This window comes from Stenella coeruleoalba (assembly GCF_951394435.1).
Source record: "Stenella coeruleoalba genome assembly, chromosome: 2".
Classification (NCBI taxonomy): domain Eukaryota; kingdom Metazoa; phylum Chordata; class Mammalia; order Artiodactyla; family Delphinidae; genus Stenella; species Stenella coeruleoalba.
In genome coordinates, this window is record NC_137147.1 from 136,780,631 (window position 1) to 136,802,352 (window position 21,722).

General features: G+C 36.5%; 1 protein-coding gene across 6 annotated transcripts in view; it reads right to left on the reverse strand.

Annotated features, from left to right (window-relative positions):
* LRRC49 (leucine rich repeat containing 49) overlaps window positions 1-21,722 on the reverse strand; it is a gene marked incomplete at its 5' end in the record, with an annotated part of 129,588 nt that overhangs the window by 52,339 nt on the left and 55,527 nt on the right. For all 6 annotated transcript variants that reach the window (XM_079914108.1, XM_079914112.1, XM_079914109.1 and 3 more), the window contains one exon: window positions 8,296-8,443. In XM_079914108.1, the coding sequence (XP_079770234.1) occupies window positions 8,296-8,443 (148 nt within the window). The remainder of the gene's footprint in view (window positions 1-8,295; window positions 8,444-21,722) is intronic.

The following is a 21,722-nucleotide window of genomic DNA, read 5'->3' on the forward strand; positions in this document are numbered from 1 at the left end:
GAGGCTCAAAAACAATGCATATATTATATGAGAAGACATTTTGCTGCAAATATATAATAGCAGTCCTAATATAGGCAGCAATTTATTATGTGGAATTTTAAAAACAATGGCAATGTGAGGTTTTACCCATATACTTTAGAATAGATAGTTATACAAAACATTGTTTTCCTTGACTACACTAAATCTTAAAACAGATCTAAAATTACAGTTTTGTCTAGAAGAGAATGGCCCATATTTTTCATTCAATCTTTTTTTTTTTTTTTACAGAGAAAACTGATTTCCCAGGTCATAGTTAATGTCAGAATGTAGATTAGAAGCCATGTCACCTGACTTCTACTGGCCCATGGATAATAGCTATAGTATACTTTGGTGGGGAGGGGAGCCAGAACCGGCTAGGTTATGCTGTCATAACAACTTTAAAACTCACACTAGCTTATAATAAGAAAATTTTATTTCTTGATCATGCAAAGAACACTGCAACTGTTCTCCATGTAGTGGCTAAGTATTCCTGGGTGCTATGACCTGATGGCATGTTCGACTCAATGTATGATTCCACAATGACCACTGCATGGGAGAAAAGCATGGAAAATCTCACTTTAGCTTTTAAATGCTTCTGTCTGAAAATTATGTACATTACTTCTGCTCACATTTCATTGGCCAAAGCAAGCTGCATGACCACGTTTACTCCAAGGGAAAGGGAAATATCATCTTTCCATCTGTTAAAAAGAGGAGGAGAACCAGAAGGCATAGGTGAGCCTTAGTAATGGCTACCACGACAGGAAACTCACCTCTATCTCAGATAGGCTACTGCATTTTTTGGAGGCAAATTGTAAACAAGTTCATATGAAGCCAACTAAATGTGAGTTTGAGGTGAAAACTTTAGACACTGTGTCCATTTCAGAACTGTGAGAATAGCACCTGCATTCACAAAATACTGCCTTGGAAATAAAAAATTCTGGGAGGCGGAATTTTCTATACAATGGTCCTTCTTCTAGCCCCTCCAAATGTGTCTATTCTCTCCTTTTCTGGACAGTTGTAAAAATATTTGAAGACTACTGTAATATCTTCTCCTTTGTCAACGAATTGTGCCAGGTTCTCTGGAAATACTTCCAGTTTGTGATCACCCTTCTAAAACTAACAGTTCAGGTGTAATTTGACCATTAAAGAAAAAAAGGGGACTATTGTCCATTTTTCTGAATCCTCTATTTCTATAAATGAATATTGTTTAAAACCATATTAACTTCTAACAATCATATCTCATAATTAACTCAATTTGAACTTATCAATTCCAATGCAAGTCTTTTTCAAATATGCTAAGTCTCATGTCCCAAAACACTGCATTTGGCTGAGAATTGTTATGTTTGTTGTTGTGAAGTAAAGTCCAGAATTTTCTATTTCTCTATTTTTTATCTTGCTAAATTCTGCTTATATTTATAGACTAGAAGTCGGCAAACTTTTCCTGTAAAGGGCCAGATGGTAAATATTTTAAGCTTTGTGATCCACATAAAATCCCTATTGCATATTCTTTTTCTTTTTTCAAAATGCTTCACAAATATAAAAACCATTCATAGCTTGAGAGCTGTAAAAAGAAAAAAACAGGCTGTGGGATGGATTTGGCCCACAGACTGTAGTTTGCCAAACCTTGTTTTAGATTATTGAGCTACTTTTGGATTCTGATTTGATCAACCAGTACATCAGGATCTCTAACTTTTCCAGTTTGTCATTTACATATTTTTATCAGAATAATATAAATGTTCTCAACTAGTCAACATTCAAAAATGTTGAAGAGAATAAGCTTGAGGAAAAAGCCTCATAGCATGCCAGTACAGATTTCTCTGCAGGCTGGCGTTAATCCATTACTTTCTGTTCCGTAGGTATACCTGAATCACAAATCCACTTAACCATGTTGTCATACAACTTACTCAACACGCTATCATAAAAGACTCTGTCCAATGTTTTGCTTAAATAACAAAACACTGTCTCTCTATAGCACTCTTCTGAGAGGGTCTGTTTATAATATCTAAAATAATAACCTAATTTTGTAGGGCACAAATTGTTTTCTGTGAACTAATGCTGCCTCCTGCTGATCAATTCCTTAAGTACTCACAACCTATCTTCTAATAATCCAATTTAGATTTCCTTCATAATCTACATTTAAGTTTACTGTCACAATATTTTTTCTTTCCATGATAAAAAGACAGATGAGTTCATCTTATCTTTCAGCTACTCTGCTATTCTATACTGCTTCCCAGATATAACTTTCAAAGGCCCAGCAATTTATTCACTACACTTATCCACTGCTCTAGATTGAAGATTGGCAAATTCTACCCCACAGGCCAAATCCAGTACGCCACCTTTTTTTTTGTAAATAAAGTTTTATTGGAACAGATCCATGCTCACTCATTTATGTATTGGCCATGCCTGCTTTCACATCACAATGAGAGAGTTGAATAGTTTTCAACACAGACTCTATAGCCCCCAAACCCTAAAATATTTACTAACAGGCCCTTTACAGATAAAGTTTGCCAGCCCCTGATCTAAATGGGTCTGGACTCAAACTTTTTATTCACCTATCCTAGGTTTTACTTTCACTTTATTAATATTTATTTCTTCTCTTTACTAAAAGCCATTCTTCTTAACAGAGATAACAAAAGCTAAATAGGAATTGAGGCCAGGAAGTCACATTATCTTTTGATATCATATTATCTCTTGCCATTCCTCTGGATCAGACCCCCAGAAGCTCTTACCCTGACTAACCTCCTTGCTTCTCACTTTATCACCCATCCTGTCCTCCACAATTCATCCTCTGGGCTGCTACTCAGATAAACTTTTCAATAGACTAATCCAATTTAAGTATCTTAAAACTCTTTAAGGATTTCCTATGTTCAACAGAAAAATCTAAACTCTTTCCTATGGCATAAAATGCCGTTCATGACCCAGTCCTTGCTGGTCATACATCCTTTTCCTCTTGCTCTTCTCCCCCATGTACAGTCAGTGCTCAGCCATGATGAACTGCTATCAGTTGCCATATTCTCACACCCGTCTGCATTTTGCACGCCTTCTCTCTCCCTGGAACACTTTCCACTGATACATCCTCCTTCTTCTTTGCCCCTCTTCAAGTCTCAAGTCAAGTATTTTCTCCTTTGGAACATTTCCTGTTTCTCCAGTAGACATAGGTGGGCTTTGCTCTTTGATATCATCGTGCCGTGTGTGTGTGTGTGTGTGTGTGTGTATAAACACATACATATCTATTGATCGAGCTCATCTAACTAGCTTGTCATTCTGCATTATAATCTGGCTGCATGCCTGCCTCTGTACTTGACTGTAAGCAACTTGAGGGTCTGAATTATGATTCTGATCTTGTCACCTCTAGAGTCTAATACATACCCCAGTGCAGAAACTTCAGTTCAGGGTACCTAAGAATGTGTCAGGAATTTTTTCATGGTGACTTTAGATCAAAAGAAATATGTTACAGCTCTGTTTCTAAGTAGTTAGTAAACAACTTAATAAGTATTCATGTTCTAGCAACTTAGTAGCCATTTGAAAAAATAATACTATTAAATTAAAGAAAAAATACCATTCTTGAATAACCACAATTACTTACTAATGAAATGTGTGTGTCTGTAAGGCATTACACAAGTTCTCAAACATTAGAATTAGATTGGACACTGTCACCTTCATTTCCTGCTCTATACTGATTTTGGCATGGTATTTGTTTTTATCGCAACCACTGAAAGGTCAGCTTTGCCAGGATATAATGCCATAGACAGAAATATACTGCAACCTAATGTTGAAATGGTAAACTACCTTAAGCTAGTAATTTTCTCAGTGTCTCACAGATATAAAATATCATTGTGTTTTGCTTGAAAATTATAAATATTCCACAGTGCCCCTCTGAGTTCACTGCAGTATCCTTGGCATGCCGTTTGGGGAACCATAGCCCCAGTGCATAGAAGTTCATTAAATATTTGTGTAATCCACCCCAGCTAGAATGTCCATATGATAAATTACATAAAACTTAATCAAAAGATATCTTTGAAGAGAAAATAGTTATAGAACTGGTATCAGCAAAATTTGCCAGCCACGTGGTAAATATTTTAGGGTTGTAGGCCATATAGTTTCTTTAACAACTGTTCAATTCTGCCACTATAGCATCAAAGCAGATATAAATAATATATAAATGTATGGATATGACTGTGTTCTAACACAACTTTATTTACAAAAACAGGTGGCTCGCTCATGGGCTAGTGTTTGTCAACACTAGCCCATGTTGGCAAATTAATAGAAAGTCTTTTAAAAGGTACATTCTTTCCAAACTAAAGTTACTAAAAAGCTATAAACAAAAGGTGAGACAGAACACCATGAGTCTATACCGATATGAATAAGTTAATAAATTGAAATTTTTATGGGGTATGGAATTACAAAGGTGTGATATTGTGATTTATTATAAGAAATATATATTTGGTCTTCATCCCAGTTTCTGGTTCACAGCTCCCAAAACCCTAGGAATTTCCTAAGTGTGGAGAGTGATAGAGGTGTCTTTTGTTTTGTTAATGAGGTGACTTTGGACCCCATCTAAGGATGGAGGCTGGTTGCCAAGAGAACCAACCAGGCAATTAGAGGGTTGGAACTTTCCATCCCACTCCCAGACCTCCAGGGAGAGAAGAGGAGCTGGAGGTTGAATCGACTGCCAATGGCTGGGCTTCCCTGGTGGCGCAGTGGTTAAGAATCCGCCTGCCAATGTAGAGGATACGGGTTCGAGCCCTGGTCTGGGAAGATCCCACATGCCACGGAGCAACTAAGCCCGTGTGCCACAACTACTGAGCCTGCTCTAGAGCCCGTGAGCCACAACTACTGAGCCCACGTGCCACAACTACTGAGCCCACGTGCCACAACTACTGAAGCCCGCGTGCCTAGAGCCCGTGCTCCACAACAAGAGAAGCTGCCGCAATGAGAAGCCCATGCAACGCAATGAAGAGTAGCCCCTGCTCGCCACAACTAGAGAAATCCCGCGCACAGCAACAAAGACCCGACACAGCCAAAAATAAATAAATAAAATAAATAAATTTATAAAAGAAAATGCCAATGACTGATGATATAATCAATCATGACTATGTAATGAAGCCTCCATAAAAACTCCAAAGGGACAGGTTCAGAGAGCTTCGGGATTGGTGAAACCTAGAGATTTGGGGAGAGTGGTGTGCTTAGAAGCTCCATGTCCCTTCCCACATACCTTGCCCTCTTTTCCATCTGGCTGTTCCTGAGTTATATCCTTTTACAATAAACTGGTGACCTAGTAAGTAAAATGTTTCTCTGAGTTCTGTAAGCTGCTCTTGCAAATTAATCGAACCTGAGGCAGGGGGTTGTGGGAACCTCTGATTTATAGCCAGGGGGTTGGAAGTACAGTTAACAACCTGGACTTGTTACTGGCATCTGGTGGTGGGGGTGTGGTGGAGAAGGGTGCGTGTGTAGTCTTACAGGACTGAGTCCTCAAGCTGTGGAATCTGGTGCTATCTCCCAGGTAGACAGTGTCAGAATTGAATTGAATTCTTAGACACTGAGATGGTGTTCTGAGAATTTCTCGTTGAAGCTGTGGGGAACTCTGCCTCCACCCCGTTGGGAATTGAGTCTCAGAACACCAAAAGAAAAGGGAACAAGAATAACTTCACGTGCAGAAGCCTGGCAGACAACATGTTAAAGTGAACAACATCAATAAAGAGATAAATATAAATTACATATCACTTGATAGGATGCAGTGAGAGGAAGCAAAATCACTTGTGATATTTATGCCAGAAATCTATAACAAATAATTAACAGTCATGGGCTTCCCTGGTGGCGCAGTGGTTGAGAGTCCGCCTGCTGATGCAGGGCACACAGGTTCGTGCCCCGGTCCGGGAAGATCCCACATGCCGCCGAGTTGCTGGGCCCGTGAGCCATGGCCGCTGAGCCTGCACGTCCGGAGCCTGTGCTCCGCAACGAGAGAGGCCACAACAGTGAGAGGCCCGCGTACCGCAAAAAAAAAAAACCCGAATTAAGGGTCATTCTACAGAATAACTGACCTATAATTTTCATAAATGTCGAAGTCATGAAAGTCAAGGAAAGACTAGGGAACTGTTCCTGAAAAATGGTGAGAATAGAGACATGACAATAAAATGTACCTCTGTGCAACGTATAATTCCAAACTGGATCATTCTGCCCCACAGAACATTATTAATATAACTGGTAAAATTTGAATGTGGTGTGAGGATTAGACACTAGCAATTATTCAATGTTTATTTCCTGATTTTGTTGGTTATATTGTGTTTACACGAGAGAATGTCTTTGCTCACAAGAAATACATACTGAAGTGTTCAGGGTGGTTGGGGAATTGAGTCAGCAGCTTACTCTCAAATGGTTCTGGAACAAAAGTCCTTTGTCCTGTACTTATAACTTTTCTGTAACTTTGAGATTATTTCCATTAAAATTTTTTTTAATTTCTAAAATTAAACAGTGGAAGAGAAGATGTGCAAGGATTACTGCTCTGTATTAGCAGAAGAGCTGGCCCTGTTCCCATCCCAGGTGATTTTCCTCATTTCCTTACCAAGCAAACACATCCTAGGCAAGGTACAAGGACAGTAATTATAGACAGTATTGTTCTCCTTTATTTAAGGCATGGAAATAGGTAAACTTTACTCAACCAACAAGGCTTTACTGAACATTACTACATTCTCAGCATCGTGTGAGATAGAGAAGGAAAGGAAATAAACATGTATAGAACATCTGCATGTATCAGGCAAGCAAGACAAAGAATGGCTTCTGCTCTCAAGGACTATGTACATTAGTTGAGTAGACAAGACTGGCATAAATTCACATGAGAAACATACTATATAATTACTAATTTACTTAATTGGTTAGCTTCTTTTCTCACTCTGTTCCTTGCAACCTCATCAGGAAGATCAATTAGAAGTACCAAAGATGCTTAATTAAGAAAGACCTGGAAATAAGGGTAAAAGTACAAGACAGAGTTGCCAGTATAGATCCAAACAAACTGAGAGGACAAAGACCCTTTCCTCTATGCTGGAACAGAGAGAGGTAGAACCCCAGAAGACTGCTGGTATTTACAAACTCACCAACACTTTGTCTGTTAGCCACCTTAGATGTCCACAATATTGCTGAGGTAGAAATGTGAATGGCCCACAGTGTGAAACCAGTGGACAGGCAATGAGTCAACTGGCAACTGAATAAACCTAGCTGATCACTCAGAATCCATATCAGAGAATTCCCTGGCAGTAGTCAGGACTCCGAGCTTTCACTGCCAAGGGTACAAGCTCATTCCCTGGTCAGGGAGCTAAGATCCCACAAGCCGTGAGGTGTGGCAAAAAAAAAAAAAAAAGAATCCACATCAAAATTAGCAGAGTCTAGAAGTAAGAAAACAGTGGAGGTTTAGGATATTTTTCTGGGTCAGAGATTATCAAAATGAGATCATTAACAGATATTTTCTGAGATAATAAAATGTTCAAATAAATTTGGGATGCAATGAAACAAATTAAGGCAAGTTTCTTTATTACAGAACTTCTTGGAGCCTAAAGTATGCTCATGTGCATTGTACACCTAAAAGGAGGGGTATTATTACATGCGGCATTTCACTTAGATCAGGAGCCATATCAAAACTTCTAAGTGTAGAAAATGTCTACCATGGAGACAGAATGAATAAAAAAAGAGATAGCTACTTTGAGAGGTATATCATCAATAGTAACAGTAATAATAATAATAATAATAATAGCTCCATATTATGCTTCCTGGGAGCCTCACACTGTTCTAAGGTTTAATGCTTCATTTTACCTTGACAACAACCCTATGACATAATATAATTATGATCCCCATTTTACCTTGAGGAAAATTAGATAGAAAGGTTAAGTAAATTGTCGAAGGTCATATGACTAGAAAATGGTCAAGCCAGGATGCAGACTCAAGCAGTCTGGCTCCAGCACCCATGTTCTTAACCATTACACTATATAACTTGTCAACGAAATTCTTATTCATTTATTTCAAAGTAAATTATTAGCTGGATATTAAGCAAGAATGAAAAACAAGCATGATGACTAGTTTTAAAAAAAGGTTAGGAATTTAATTCAATGAAATTGGGAATACGGATAGGAGGTAAAAAACTTGTCATTATAATTATGAAGTATATAGTCATGATAAGCCATAGTTCATTAAAAATAAGAAGCATTTCAAGCAAAGACTATGCACCCCAACTCTAACCCATGCTAACTAAAACAGTATGGTGAGCAGTTTAGAAGAGTTCTCACTCACCGTGATTCTCTTCATATCTAGCTGGCGCAGCTGCATCATATTCTGAAGGATAGTGTGCTTGTACCATGACTCTTGAGCTATTGGATTGCCATCAAAAGTGATGTCTGAGAGAGAAGTAGAATCAGCAAGGCAGCAAACACTCTCAAAACTGCAGGAAAGACAGAAACCACTGGATTACGGTGAGACCTTCAAATAGTACTTTGTTTTGTTTCATACACATTATTTTTTAGAACAGTTTTAGATTTACAGTAAAATTGAGAAGATAGTACAGACTTCCCACATGCTCCACACCAAGTTTCCCCTATTATTAACATCTTGTATTAGTATAGTACATTTTTTATAATTAATGAACTAATATTGATATATTCTTACTAACTCAAGTCAGTATTTTATCCAGATTTCTTTAGGTTTTACACAATGTCTTTTTTCTGTTCCAAGATCCCATCCAGGATACCACATTACATTTAGTTGTGATGTCTCCTTAGGCTCCTCTTGGCTGTGACATTTTCTTAGACTTTACTTATTTTTGATAATCTTGACAGTTTTGAGGAGTACTGATCAGTTATTCTGTAGGCTGCCCCTCTACTGAAATTTGTCTGATATTTTTTTCATGATAAGATTAGGGTTATGGTACATACTATTAACTAATATGACTTATCACTGTTGAAGTTGACCTTGATCACCTAACTGAAACAGTGTTTGGCAGGTTTCCAATGTAAAGTTACTCTTCCCTCCCCTTCTTTCCATACTGAATTCTTTGGAAGATGGTCATTATGTACAGCCCATACTTAAGGAGTAGAAGTTCAGTTTCCTCTCATTGAGGGCACAGTATCTACATAATTTATTTGGAATTCTTCTTCCCAGGGAGTTTGTCTTTTCCCTGTGTATTTATTTATATCAGTTTTGATTCATGGACATTTCATTTCATTCTTTGGGTTATAATCCAGTACTAGTTTACTTATTTTATTGTTCAAATTCTTCCAGCTTTGGCCATTGGACCTCTTTCAGTTGGCTCCTACGTCCATTTGACATACCCCTATTAACATGGATTTTTTGTTTTTGTAAGCACTTCCTTACTTTCTAGCATTATAAGATTCTCTAGACTCATATATTTCCTACCCCAGTCCTAGAATCAGCCATTTCTTCAAGAAGCCATGATTCCCTTTACTGGGGAATGGCATTAGAAACAAAGATCTAGTGGCTAGGTATACTATTTACTACTAGGTGTCATTTCTTTTAGGCCCTCTGATGACAGAGCAAGGAAATATATGTGTGTATACCAACCTGTGCATATACGCATATTGATATTTCTCTATGAAACCATCTGTGTCTACATTAAGCTAACCATGAGTTCAAATTGATGTCTCCAACTCTAATCTATTACCAAAGGGATCATTCTAGCCTCTTTCCCTTACTTATCTGTAAATTCCTACTCCAACAAGGAGAAATCTGGCTCCCACCATCTCTCATCCATTTAGTTAATTATTAATTCCAGAATATATGTATAGTGGTATCAGAATTTTCAATTTGTACCCCCATGGGAAATAACTTTATTAACAAAAGCATAATGATAATGTGTAATTCCTTTTGCATCTAGTCTTACAGATTCATTTCCAAAGTTACTTAGGTCAGCACCTTCCCCTCCCACTCTTCCCTGCTCACACCTTCAAGAAGGTTGTTCCATGCAATTGAAATACAGTTACAATTTCCTGTCACAGTCTATATGCATTTCTTCCTGGGATCCTCCAACCTACTAAATTATTTTTTTAATATGCATACATTAAAGTTCACTCTTTGTGCTGTAAAGTACTATGGGTTTTGACAAATGCATCATGTCATGTATCCACCAAGAAAGTATCATACAAAATAGTTCCATTGCCCTAAAAAATCCCCTATTTAACCATCTTCCTCTCTCCCTGAATCTCTGGCAGCCACTGATCTTTTCACTGTCTATATAGTTTTGTTTTTTCCAGAATTTCATAGAGTTGGAATCATATATTATCATTTGTAGCCTTTTCAGATTGACTTCTTTCACTTAGCAGTATGCAATTAAGGTTCATCTGTATCTTTCCGTGGCTTCATAGCTTCTATTTTTTTAAAAAAATCACTGAGTAATAATATTCCATTGTCTATATGTACCACAGTTTGTTTGTCCATTCACCTATTGAAGACATCTTGGTTACTTCTGGTTTTCAGTGATATGAATAAAGCGGCTTAAATATTCATATGCAGGTTTTTGTGTGAACATAAATTTTCATCTCAATTGGGTATTGAATTGCACTCAGTAGTGCAATTGCTGGATTGTACAGTAAGACTATGTTCAGCTTTCTAAGAAACCACCAAACTGTCTTCCAAAGTGGCTGTGCCAGCTTGCATTCCTACTGGCTCTACATTCTTATCAGCATTTCATATTTGTCAGTTTTTTTTTAAATTTTAGTCATTCCAATAGGTCTGTAGTGGTCTCATTGTTTTAATAGGCAACTCCCAAATGACAAAGATGTTGAGCATTTTTTCATATGCATATTTGCCACTGGTATATCTTCTCTGAATTTTCAGCTCTTGGGCCCATTTTTGGTTTTTTTTTTGCGCGGTACGCGGGCCTCTCACTGTTGTGGCCTCTCCCGTTGCGGAGCACAGGCTCCGGATGCACAGGCTCAGCGGCCATGGCTCACGGGCCCGGCCACTCCGTGGCATGTGGGATCCTCCCGGACCGGGGCACGAACCCGTGTCCACTACATTGGCAGGCGGACTCTCAGCCACTGGCGCCGCTAGGGAAGCCCTCTTGGGCCCATTTTAAATTGGATTCTTTGTTTCCTTGCTGTTGAGTTTTAAGGGTTTTTTGGGTCATATCACGAATATGTCTTTTATCAGATATATGTTTTACAAATATTTCTCCCAGTCTGACTTGCCTTTTCATTTTCTTAATTGAGTACTTCACAAGGCAGAAGTTTTTTATTTTAACTATGTCCAACTTATCAATTTTCTTTTTCCTGGATCATGCTTTTGGTGTTGTATCTAAAAACTTGCTAAACCCAACACTGCCTAGATTTTCTCTTAAGTTTTCTTCTAAAAGTTTCATAGTCTTGTGTCTTATATTTAGGTATGATCCACTTTGAGTTAATTTTGCAACAGGTATAAGGTCTATGCCTAGATTCAATTTTATATGAATATCCAATTGTTACAGTGCCATTTATAGAAAAGACTATTCTTTCCCTATTGAATTGCCTTTGCTCCTTTGTCAAAGATCGCTTGACTATATTTGTGTGGGTCTATTTTGGGACCCTCTATTCTTCTCCATTGATATATGTGTCCATTCTTTCACCAATACCATGCTGCCCTGATTATTGTACCTTTATAGTAAGTCTTGAAATAGGTTAGTGTCAGTCCTCCAACTTCGTTCTCCTTCAGTATCATGTTGCTATTCTAGGTCTTAGCTTTTCCATATAAACTTTAGAATCCATTTGTCAATATCTGCTTGCTGGGATTTTGATCAGGACTTTCATTTTCTTATTGAGGTACAGGTGACATACAACACTGTATTAATTTCAGGTATACACATGATTCAATATAGGTATATACTGCAAAATGTTCACCATGATTAAGTCAGTTAACATCCATTACCATACATAGTTACAGAATATTTTTTCTTGTGATGAGAACTTTTAAGATCTATTCTCTTAGCAATCTTCAAATATGAAATACAGTATTAACTATAGCTGACACGCTGTACATTACATCCCCATGACTTATTTATTCTATAAGTGGAAGTTTGTACTTTTGACACCCTTCACCCATTTAACCCACCCCTTACCTAATCTGTTTTATATATATATGAGCTTGGTATTTCATTTTATTTATTTATTTTAGATTTCACATATAAGTGAGATCACACGGTATTTGTCTTTCTCTGACTTATTTCACTTAGCATAATGCCCTCAAGGTCCATCCATGCAGTTGCAAATGGCAAGATCTCATTCTTTCTTATGGCTGAATAATACTCCATTGTGCGCGCGCGCGTGTGTGTGTGTGTGTGTGTGTGTGTGTGTATCACATTCTCTTTATCCATTTATCCATCATTGGACACTTAGGTTGTTTCCGTATCTTGGCTACTATAAATAATGCTGCAATGAACATGGGGGTGCCTGTATCTTTTTTAGTTACTGTTTTCATTTTCTCCAGATAAATACCCAGAAGAAGAACTGCTGGATCACATGGTAGTTTTATTTTTAATTTTTGAGGACTTTCATTTTTTAAAGAAGGGAATAATCACTTTTCTAAATAATACCCCAGAGCAGACTGATAAAACTCATTTAAATTAGAATCACTCTCTTTAATGACTATTGAAATAACTAATGTAAACAGGCCTAAAAGTACTTTAGGACTACTTTATTTATATTTAGGAACTATATTAAATATCTTTCTGTGTTAAGAAAAACTAGAGGATATAGAATATTTATGGTATAGAAAATAACCTATATGCTTGACAATTAAGGTTGAGATGATATCTGTAGCAAAAATAAAGTTCATTATGTTTTTTTATTGTCATATTTAAGTATTTCTTCTATGTTTTCCTCCCATTCAAGGTAGAGATACTCTGCTATCAATTATTTTACCTCAGAGTTTATCTTTACCAGTCTAAAAGGTAAATCTCATAATTCATAAACACATTATGGTTTTTGAGACGTGGTTGAGAATTAAGGAAGGCACTTTTTAAAAGGCTAGTATATGCAAATAAAATGAGTGTTCATGAATTTAGACTTAATAATCGCTTTGAGTATAAATAAACAAGAACAAACATTGTAATTTTTCCTACCTAGCATTGATAAAATTCTTTTTTTCATCAATATAAAATATCTCAGAACAGTTTATGGTGTTTTAGATGAACATTTGAAAGATGCTTTTCTCCTTCCCTCATAGTTTTTTATGTAAAGCTAGAATCAAATAAAATGCTTCTGATAACTTTAAAACTGAAACACAAGGCAAACTTTTACTCCTCCACATTGTTAAGTGAACTAACTCATCACCTTCCCTTCACAAATCTGCTTCTCCATGCATATTTCATAACTGATTAAGTCATCAAGGCAGTTGCCACTATGAGCCAATCTCTTACTTAGAAACTGATGACTGAGAATGGGAACTGTGAAGGGTCATCAAGGGATTTTAAGCAAGGTAGGGGGCTAATGTGATTAGAATAATCACAACTTAGTAACATTACGGAAGGTATAAAGGAAAAAAAAGAGTTAAAGACTAAAAAACCAGTTATACAGTAGATTGCAGTAAGTAATAGAGGTGAAAAAAGTAAGGGTCAAGCATATCTAAGGTAGTAGCTATGAGAGTAAAGAGGAGGGAATAGGTTCTACAGAAATTCAGAGTGTAGTATGAACAGAGATTAGTAATTATTTGGGTGTGAGGAAGAGAGGAATCTGGAAGGTTTCTCTCTCGGGTTAATGACTGAGGTGGTGATTACAAGGGTGTATAGTTTGTCAAGATTCACTGAGCTTTACACATAAAATGGGTGCATTTTATTACATGTAAATTATATCTCAATAAATTGATTTACAAAGAAACTTAAAGTATTAAAGCTACATGTTTGACAGATCACCTTTTCCTCTATCAGCTCTCCTTTATGAGGAACACTATGCTACACTGGTGGCCAGTGGCTATTAGCACATGTTTCCAAAAGGCTTTCATTACGTTTTCCTCCAGCTACCACAGGATGGTATAACTTAATTTCAACATTAAGATATTAACTAATGTGAGAAGTAGAGGCAACATAGCTCTTCTATGTTGAAGAGCATTTTTCTTCAATGGCCCAGCATATCTGAACAGAATTAAACTGTAAGCTATGACCAGATAAGACCACTATGACCTGATATCTGTCACTAATTAGGCAGATGCACTGAAAAGTGGAAAAATATGTCCAGAAGCACAGAGAAGCTGGAAAACTTCATTCATTGTAGATATATTCTAATTTTATTGTTATTTATTATTTATTTACAAGCTGGACTGCAGAGAGTCTATGATTTATTTCTTATTGCAGGTATAATTTTAAACTGAAATGATTATAACTGTCCCCAGCTCTACCTCTCAAGTATTCCCCTGGAGAATGGAATTAGTCTAATAATTTCTAAATGGGTGCTGTTAAACACAAAACTAAACAGTATCTTCACTGAATTCAAATACTATAAAGCACATTAGTGAATACAGGAGAAAACATTGTGCCTAGTGAATGTAGTCATCATGAAGCACTTCAGAGATCTAGAAGACCTGTTGATGCCCATCTGGTTTATGTCTGTAATTCAAGCACAACCAAAAAAAAGGCCCCAGGAATGGGAAAATCATTTCAATCCTTAGCAGGTACTTTCCTGGCAACCCTTCCCAGATCAGCAGCTAGCATTTACACCCAGACTGAAGTCTTTATGCTTTGAATAGTTTTACTAAAGTAAAAATAGATTCGTATTTGATCCAGAAGATTCCTCACAAAATTCCATTTCCATCTGCAAGGCATTTGACCAGTAAACATGCCAGACATTCCTAGAAATGCACAAAGTGCATATGATTTTAAAGACATTCGCTAATCAAATAAAACCAGACTCCTTAAGTACAAATACAGGCTAATGAAGGGTTATATCCTACCTAAGAAAGTCTAAATCAGATTATTAAAAAACAAAAACACTTGTAAATACAACACTAAGTATAGTGGGGTGGTACTGGCTTTTAAGAACAGTCTCTCCTTTATTAAGAACACTCAGTTGCTTGTCTCTTCAAAGTACCGAGAATGGAAAAGTTTTGGTCCAAAGGCTGACATTTAACTCATAATTTGACTTTAATCGTTTTCCAGATTACTCATACATTTGTTCTTCCCCTAGCGGTCTCCACCCAATGCCACATCTGCTTCCTATCTGCTAAAGAACCTATAGAGGAACAATCTGTCCCTACTGATCAAAACTTTCATCTCAAAAGGAAAATGAACTATTTCAGTCCATTTTATGCTTACTTAATAAAATACTGAGAAAATATAAAATTCCCATAGATGCATGTATACCACATAGATATTTAACTAAGAATTCCCAAATACCAGTCAAATTTCTCCAATTAGAAAGTTCTCCCCAAAAGTAAGATAGGTATGCTAGTAAAAGGGGTTTTACTCTTTCATACCAATGAAGTATCAAGTACTCTGGAATAATCTTAATGAAAAGCTCACTTATTTTATACTGATAAGTGAGAATTTTACTGAATAGTTACTATGTGTCTAGCAGGCTAAAATGAAATGGAACAGTAGAATAAATCAAGTGTGCTCACAAGGACTGAAATATACACAATAAACATAAAATAACTAGAAAGATCAATAAGATAATATCTTAAAGAATGAAGCACAGTTAATATCTTAAAGAATGAAGCACAGTTAAAGAAAAGAGCATATAATGACAGTGTTTGTATTTGTGATAAAATGATGAACTAAGTTTGTGGACTGAGGCTCTTGCTAAAAACAACTAAAAATGCATAAAATATATTTTAAAAATCTTCTCGAATGCATCCATAACCTGTTAAAAAAAAAAAAAAAAGGGCTTCCCTGGTGGTGCAGTGGTTGGGAGTCCACCGGCCGATGCAGGGGGCACAGGTTCGTGCCCTGGTCCGGGAAGATCCCACATGCCGCAGAGTGGCTGGGCCCGTGAGCCATGGCCACTGGGCCTGTGCGTCCGGAGCCTGTGCTCCGCAACGGGAGAGGCCACAGCAGTGAGAGGCCCGTGCACCGGAAAAAAAAAAAGAAGTACGCAAGCCAAAAAAAAAAGTAAAGGTGGGAAGCCAGAGAGGTAAGCAGAATGTTGAAACTGACCTTTTTGTTGTGAGGGTACTTATTGAACCTAATGAACCTGAGCTCTGGTTTACATGATCTTCAAAGCTGGAGGACAGAAGACAAATCCCAGGGGCCACCCAAGTTGAAGAGTCTACTGGAGACCTGTCCATAACCCTGTGACCGCAAGGGCTAGGGTCTCAATATAGGGTGAGTTATAAACTTTTCTACCTACTACCCCAGGAATATTGCCTATCTCAAAACCTGGGGCTAAGAACTAGAGGAAAATTCTTCCCTGGTTACTTGTAACCACAAACCACAATTTGCAACCTGAATCCACACTAAATGCGTGGTCTAAAATGTTTCAAGAGGAGAATTGATATTTTGAAGAGGTCGAAGGCTTCTTACGTCCATAGGCATCTGACAGAAACAAATGAAACTCATCCATGGAGAAACCTACCTTTATACAAGACCCCAAGAATTCCCAAAGATGGGTACCAAGATAAATAAACGGTTCACAGTTCAAAAGGAAATAAAACACTCTAACAGCCAGCAGAAACAACAGGTGACACTGTCAAACTGGCTATGACTTCTTCATATAATGGGATCATCAAACAGAATATAAAAATTATAATATATTCCAAGAAATAAAAACAGGTTTAAAAATGTGAGTAAACTCCAAGAAGATCTGAAAAGGCACAGAACTTCTAGAGATCAAAAAAAATTTTTTAATTAAAGTAAAAAAGTCAAAGGCAGTGGATAGAGATAAAGGGAATCAAACACTTACCCTATTTTCCTTGCACAAACCAAAAAGCTAGTAAAAGTTTTCTTTATAGAAGAAACATAGCTTAAAAAATGAAGAATGATAGAATATCACCATTTGTAACCCCTAAAGAAGTAATGGATTCAGACAACAATCATCAGTAACTACTAAAATACTTAGGTGAAAAGATGATGGGGAACTTTATTAAAAATGGAATAGGCTAACAACCGTTGAACCCCATAATCAGTTTTAGCATTATAGTAAGCAAAACTAACATGCATTTTTTCATATATATAGATATACATATATATATATACATGTATGTATTGGGTTGGCCAAACGAACTTTTTGCCCAACCCGATATATATGTATAGATATATACATATATATATTTTTTCTCCATATACATTTTCTTTCACTTTCCTGTTTCTTTTGGTGCTCCATAACAAGTAACCATCCGTGTTTGATACATGTTAATTAATGTTAGTCACTAGAATTCTTTTTAGTACATGATGGTAGTAGGGGGTTCTTAGAAATGAATGGTCCTAAAGAATCTCAAGATACCTTCTAATAATAACTCACTATGTTTTTGTCACAAAGCAAAAATATGCTGGAAAAAAATTTTCACACTGCATGAAAAAGAACTCCAAATTTCCCTTGGGGAAACTATTAGTAGTTTAACCATTCATCACAATATTTAAGAGATTTTAATATTTGAGAAGCTAAAGTGACAACAGAGAGAAATAAAGAGAAGACTGTGGATATAGATAGAATCAAAAAGAAAGTGAAAAGGAGAGCACAGAGACCTAAAGAGCTGAACAGAATAGAGAAAAATGTTAAACTGTCTCTTTTGTCACAACAATGCCATGACAACGATTCAATAAAGAGAATATCTATTATGTCTGTATGCATCTGGTTGACAGAAGACACCAGCACAGAGTTGAGTGTCTCAACTGCAGATGACAATTCTGTTAGCTTTCTCCAGGCTACAATGATCATTTTCTAGCAGTAAGATGGAAAAAAAAACAACATAGCTTCAGTCTCAGGTGATTCACAATGACTCTGATTACTGAGGGTAGATTTCAGGACCTGATAATGTTCTTGTAATGCTAATTTGTGACACTGCAACCAAATTTAAAATGACAAAGGAAGTTCTTAATGACATATTTCCTCTTACTGGATTGATATGTGAATTACAGAAGGAAAAAAAGATTCTTTGCAGTCTCAAATATGATAATGATAATTCTAAAAGGCATGATCATTTTAGCCACTTTAGACCTTTATATTGTTTACTAATGCCATGAGCTATAAAGCAGGTTAAATAATATCTCCACATACAACGAGATGTAAACTCAGTACTGAGTAGGTAAGCAGCTCTCTGAGAAAACAACCACCTGATGTAGCATTTGCCAATTCCATGGTGTAAATATTTCCAACATGGCCAGTTTTAAGCTACGAAGATGATGTTGCTGAGGTGAGGAGATGCACCTAAATTGGTCTAGTGAGCCAGTACAAGCTGGCCTCAGCACACCACTGCAGACCAAATTCCTCTTTTACAGTTAATGGAAGGACAGCTATTATTCTATCATGAAAAAATTTTATTTGTTACTTCCTCCTAATGATGGTTTTACAATATTTTTGAACTTTTTATCAACATGTAATACATAGAAAGACTACAAATCACAAGTACACAACCTGATGATTCTGCACAAACTGAACATACCCATGTAAGTAGTACCCAGATCAAAATATTACCCACACCCTGATGCCTCCCTTTGTGTACCCTTACAGTCATTACACCTCCCAAAGGTAACCACTCTCCCAATTCTAACACTATAGATACAGATTTGCCTGTTTTAGATAAAATTGTATATATGCATTTGTTTGAATCCGGCTTCTCTTGCTACATGTTTTGTTTTTTTGAGATTCATCCACATTGTATGTAGCTGTAGTTTGATGATTTCACATCGCTGGGTAGTATTCCATTATATAAAAATAGCATTCAATTTACTTCCTCTATTCTACTATTAGTGGACACTTGTTTGCAGTCTGGTGTTATTATAAATAGTGAAACTAAGAATATTAAGCTTTTCTGTGGAGTATAAACCTAGGAGTAGAACTGCTGAGTATAAAGTATCCTATTAAGTTCAACTTAATAGATACTGCCAGAGTTTTACAAAATTTTACCTATTTACACTCCCACTAGCAGGTATGAGAGCTTCAGTAGCTCCACATCTTCGCCAATGCTTCTTATAATACGTTAGACATTGACAAATCGTACAATCGTGTCCTCTTTTAAAATATTAATTCTTCTATATTTCAGTAGCTGCTAATACTGGCTGGGCAACAGAATCATTTGTGGAGCAGCTTATTGAAAAATACAAATACTTAGAACCCATCCAGATCTAAATCAGAATCTCTAGGTCACAGATGAATAATTCCAAATAGTTCTATAGGTGATTCTAATGCAAAGTCAAGGTTTGAGACCATTGAGGTAAACTTCAATATCCCCTTAAAACTACAGATTTCTAATGTGAACTTCACAATTCCTTGCTAATATTAAGAAAGGATTCATAATTCTAAGGAGAAAGATGACTTCTCCAAAGTCACACTGTGATATACTGGCCCATGTTCACAAATATGTCAAAAAATGGCAAACTATCTAAATGACCATCAATAAGGGACTCATTAAATAAATTAAGATTAATCCATTCAATGAAATTAAATGTAGCCATTAAAGAGATTGAGATGTACATGCAGGGCTGATATACACTTCGTATAACTAACTGCCTTAGTTAAAATTCTGAAATACTTCCATGCCAGGTGATAAAGACCACTACTCTCAAAATACCTAAATGCCCCTCCTCACTGCTCCACTCTCAGCCCTGAGGTGCCCTGTACCTCCTATTATTTTGGCAGCACAAAGATTAACCTTTGACATAGCAGGGGCCTTGAGAGAGATCCAGTTTAGCACCTATTCTGGCCGAATCAGTGTCCATGCATTAAAAAAACTTTGTTTGAAAACCTCACCTCACTCCATAATTATGCAACAAAAAATCTTAAGTGTGGCCATGAGATGAAATCAGCATTCTTCTCCATATCTGTTCCTTTCTGCCTTCCTTTTTTTCTGCTTATAAAAGTAATACATAATTTGTGAGGAAATTTGGAAAAGTATAAAAACAAAATTTGGAAAAAACCAAAACCATGTAAAATCTTTCCTCCTAAAGATATATATATAGATAGATAGATAGATAGATAGATAGATATACAAAATGTAGAGCATTTTATATGCAATAGCTTTGTATACTGCTTCCTTAATATTCTACTAACACTTTTGCATGTCATTATTTTAAAATTATTATTTTAATGAATGCATAGTATTTCAATGTTTTTAGAATATCCTAATTTTTTTAACCTGCTGAATTCTAGTCATCTATGGAACAAATCTGCTATATTAAAATGGAGAGAAATTACAAGAAATAATATATATGAGAAATAAACCTTGAAAGATTTTTGTTTGTGGTAATGAATCTTGGGGACTATATTGTAAGGTTTAGTTGGCAAAAACCAGAAATATTTAATCAGATATAAGCAAATATATTTTGGTCTTGGCATAGCAATTTGAGATTAGGGATAACAAACAAGAATAAACTGAGCAGTTTAAATCTTAATTCAGTGGAGGTTCTGGAGGAAATTTGTATAGAAAACAAATAATGAAATCATTTTGGTAAAAAGTGATATACTGAGTCTGTGTGCTTAGAATTTCCAGGCATAGTACCTGTCTTCTTTTTCTCTCTGGCATGTTCATGATCAGCATAAATAAAACTAATGTTTTAATCCATGGGGCCTTGCTACACTATCCACTGCATAGAGGAAACCATAGACTGAAAGATAGTGGTGCTCATTCTACTGGTAATTCTCATGAGTTGGCTCGGGTTACTTATGAAGGTGGCAGCCTGCATCGTTGACTATTCTTACTGTCTTTTGCTGCCATCAAAGAGACTGCCAGAGGGGGTAGGATAGGTAAACTTGAATAAGAATAAATCTGTGCCTCCACTCTTGGATACCTATGTTGTTTCCATTTTGAACTGCTATTAAAAAATTCTGTAATGAGTATCCTTGTAGCACTAGTTTGGTAGGGTTATCAACAAAGTACCACAATCTGGGTAGCTTAAACAATAGAAATTCATTTTCTCATAGTTCTGGAGGATAGAAGTCCAAGATCAAGGTGTCAGCAGGGTTTATTTTTTCTGAGGCCTCTCTCTTTGGCTTGTAGATGGCCATATCTTATCCCCGTCTTCACACACATGGGTTTTCTTCTGTGTGTGTGTGTGTGCAGAGGTGTCCTATTCTTATCAGAATTAGGACCCACCCATATGACCTCATTTTACCTTAATTACTTCTTTAAATGCCCTGTCTCCAAATAAGGTCATATTCTGAGGTACCAGGGATTAGGACTTCAACATATGCATGGGGGGGTGGGGAGAGAACACGCTTCAGCCCATAGCACTCATATATATAAGTCTTTATGTATATTCTTAGGTTTGATCCCTATATCCCTATCCATCACTTACTTCTCTTTCTGAATCATGAACTGCCAAAAGTATCTATCTCTCATTCAAATGGCAGTTACATTAAATTTCATTTGCTACATGATCCAGACAGAATGACTGTAAGGAAGAGTTCAGTGTGAAACTGGTATTGGTGAATACATCATCATTTCCCTTAAGATTTCATCAGAACATTAAATATTCATTGTAGCACTTTTGACCTTCCCAACCAATTTAAACTACAGTAGCATAATGTAACACTGCTACTTATCTCTTCATTTGAACAAAAGATTCCTGAAATCTCTCATTTCATTTTATA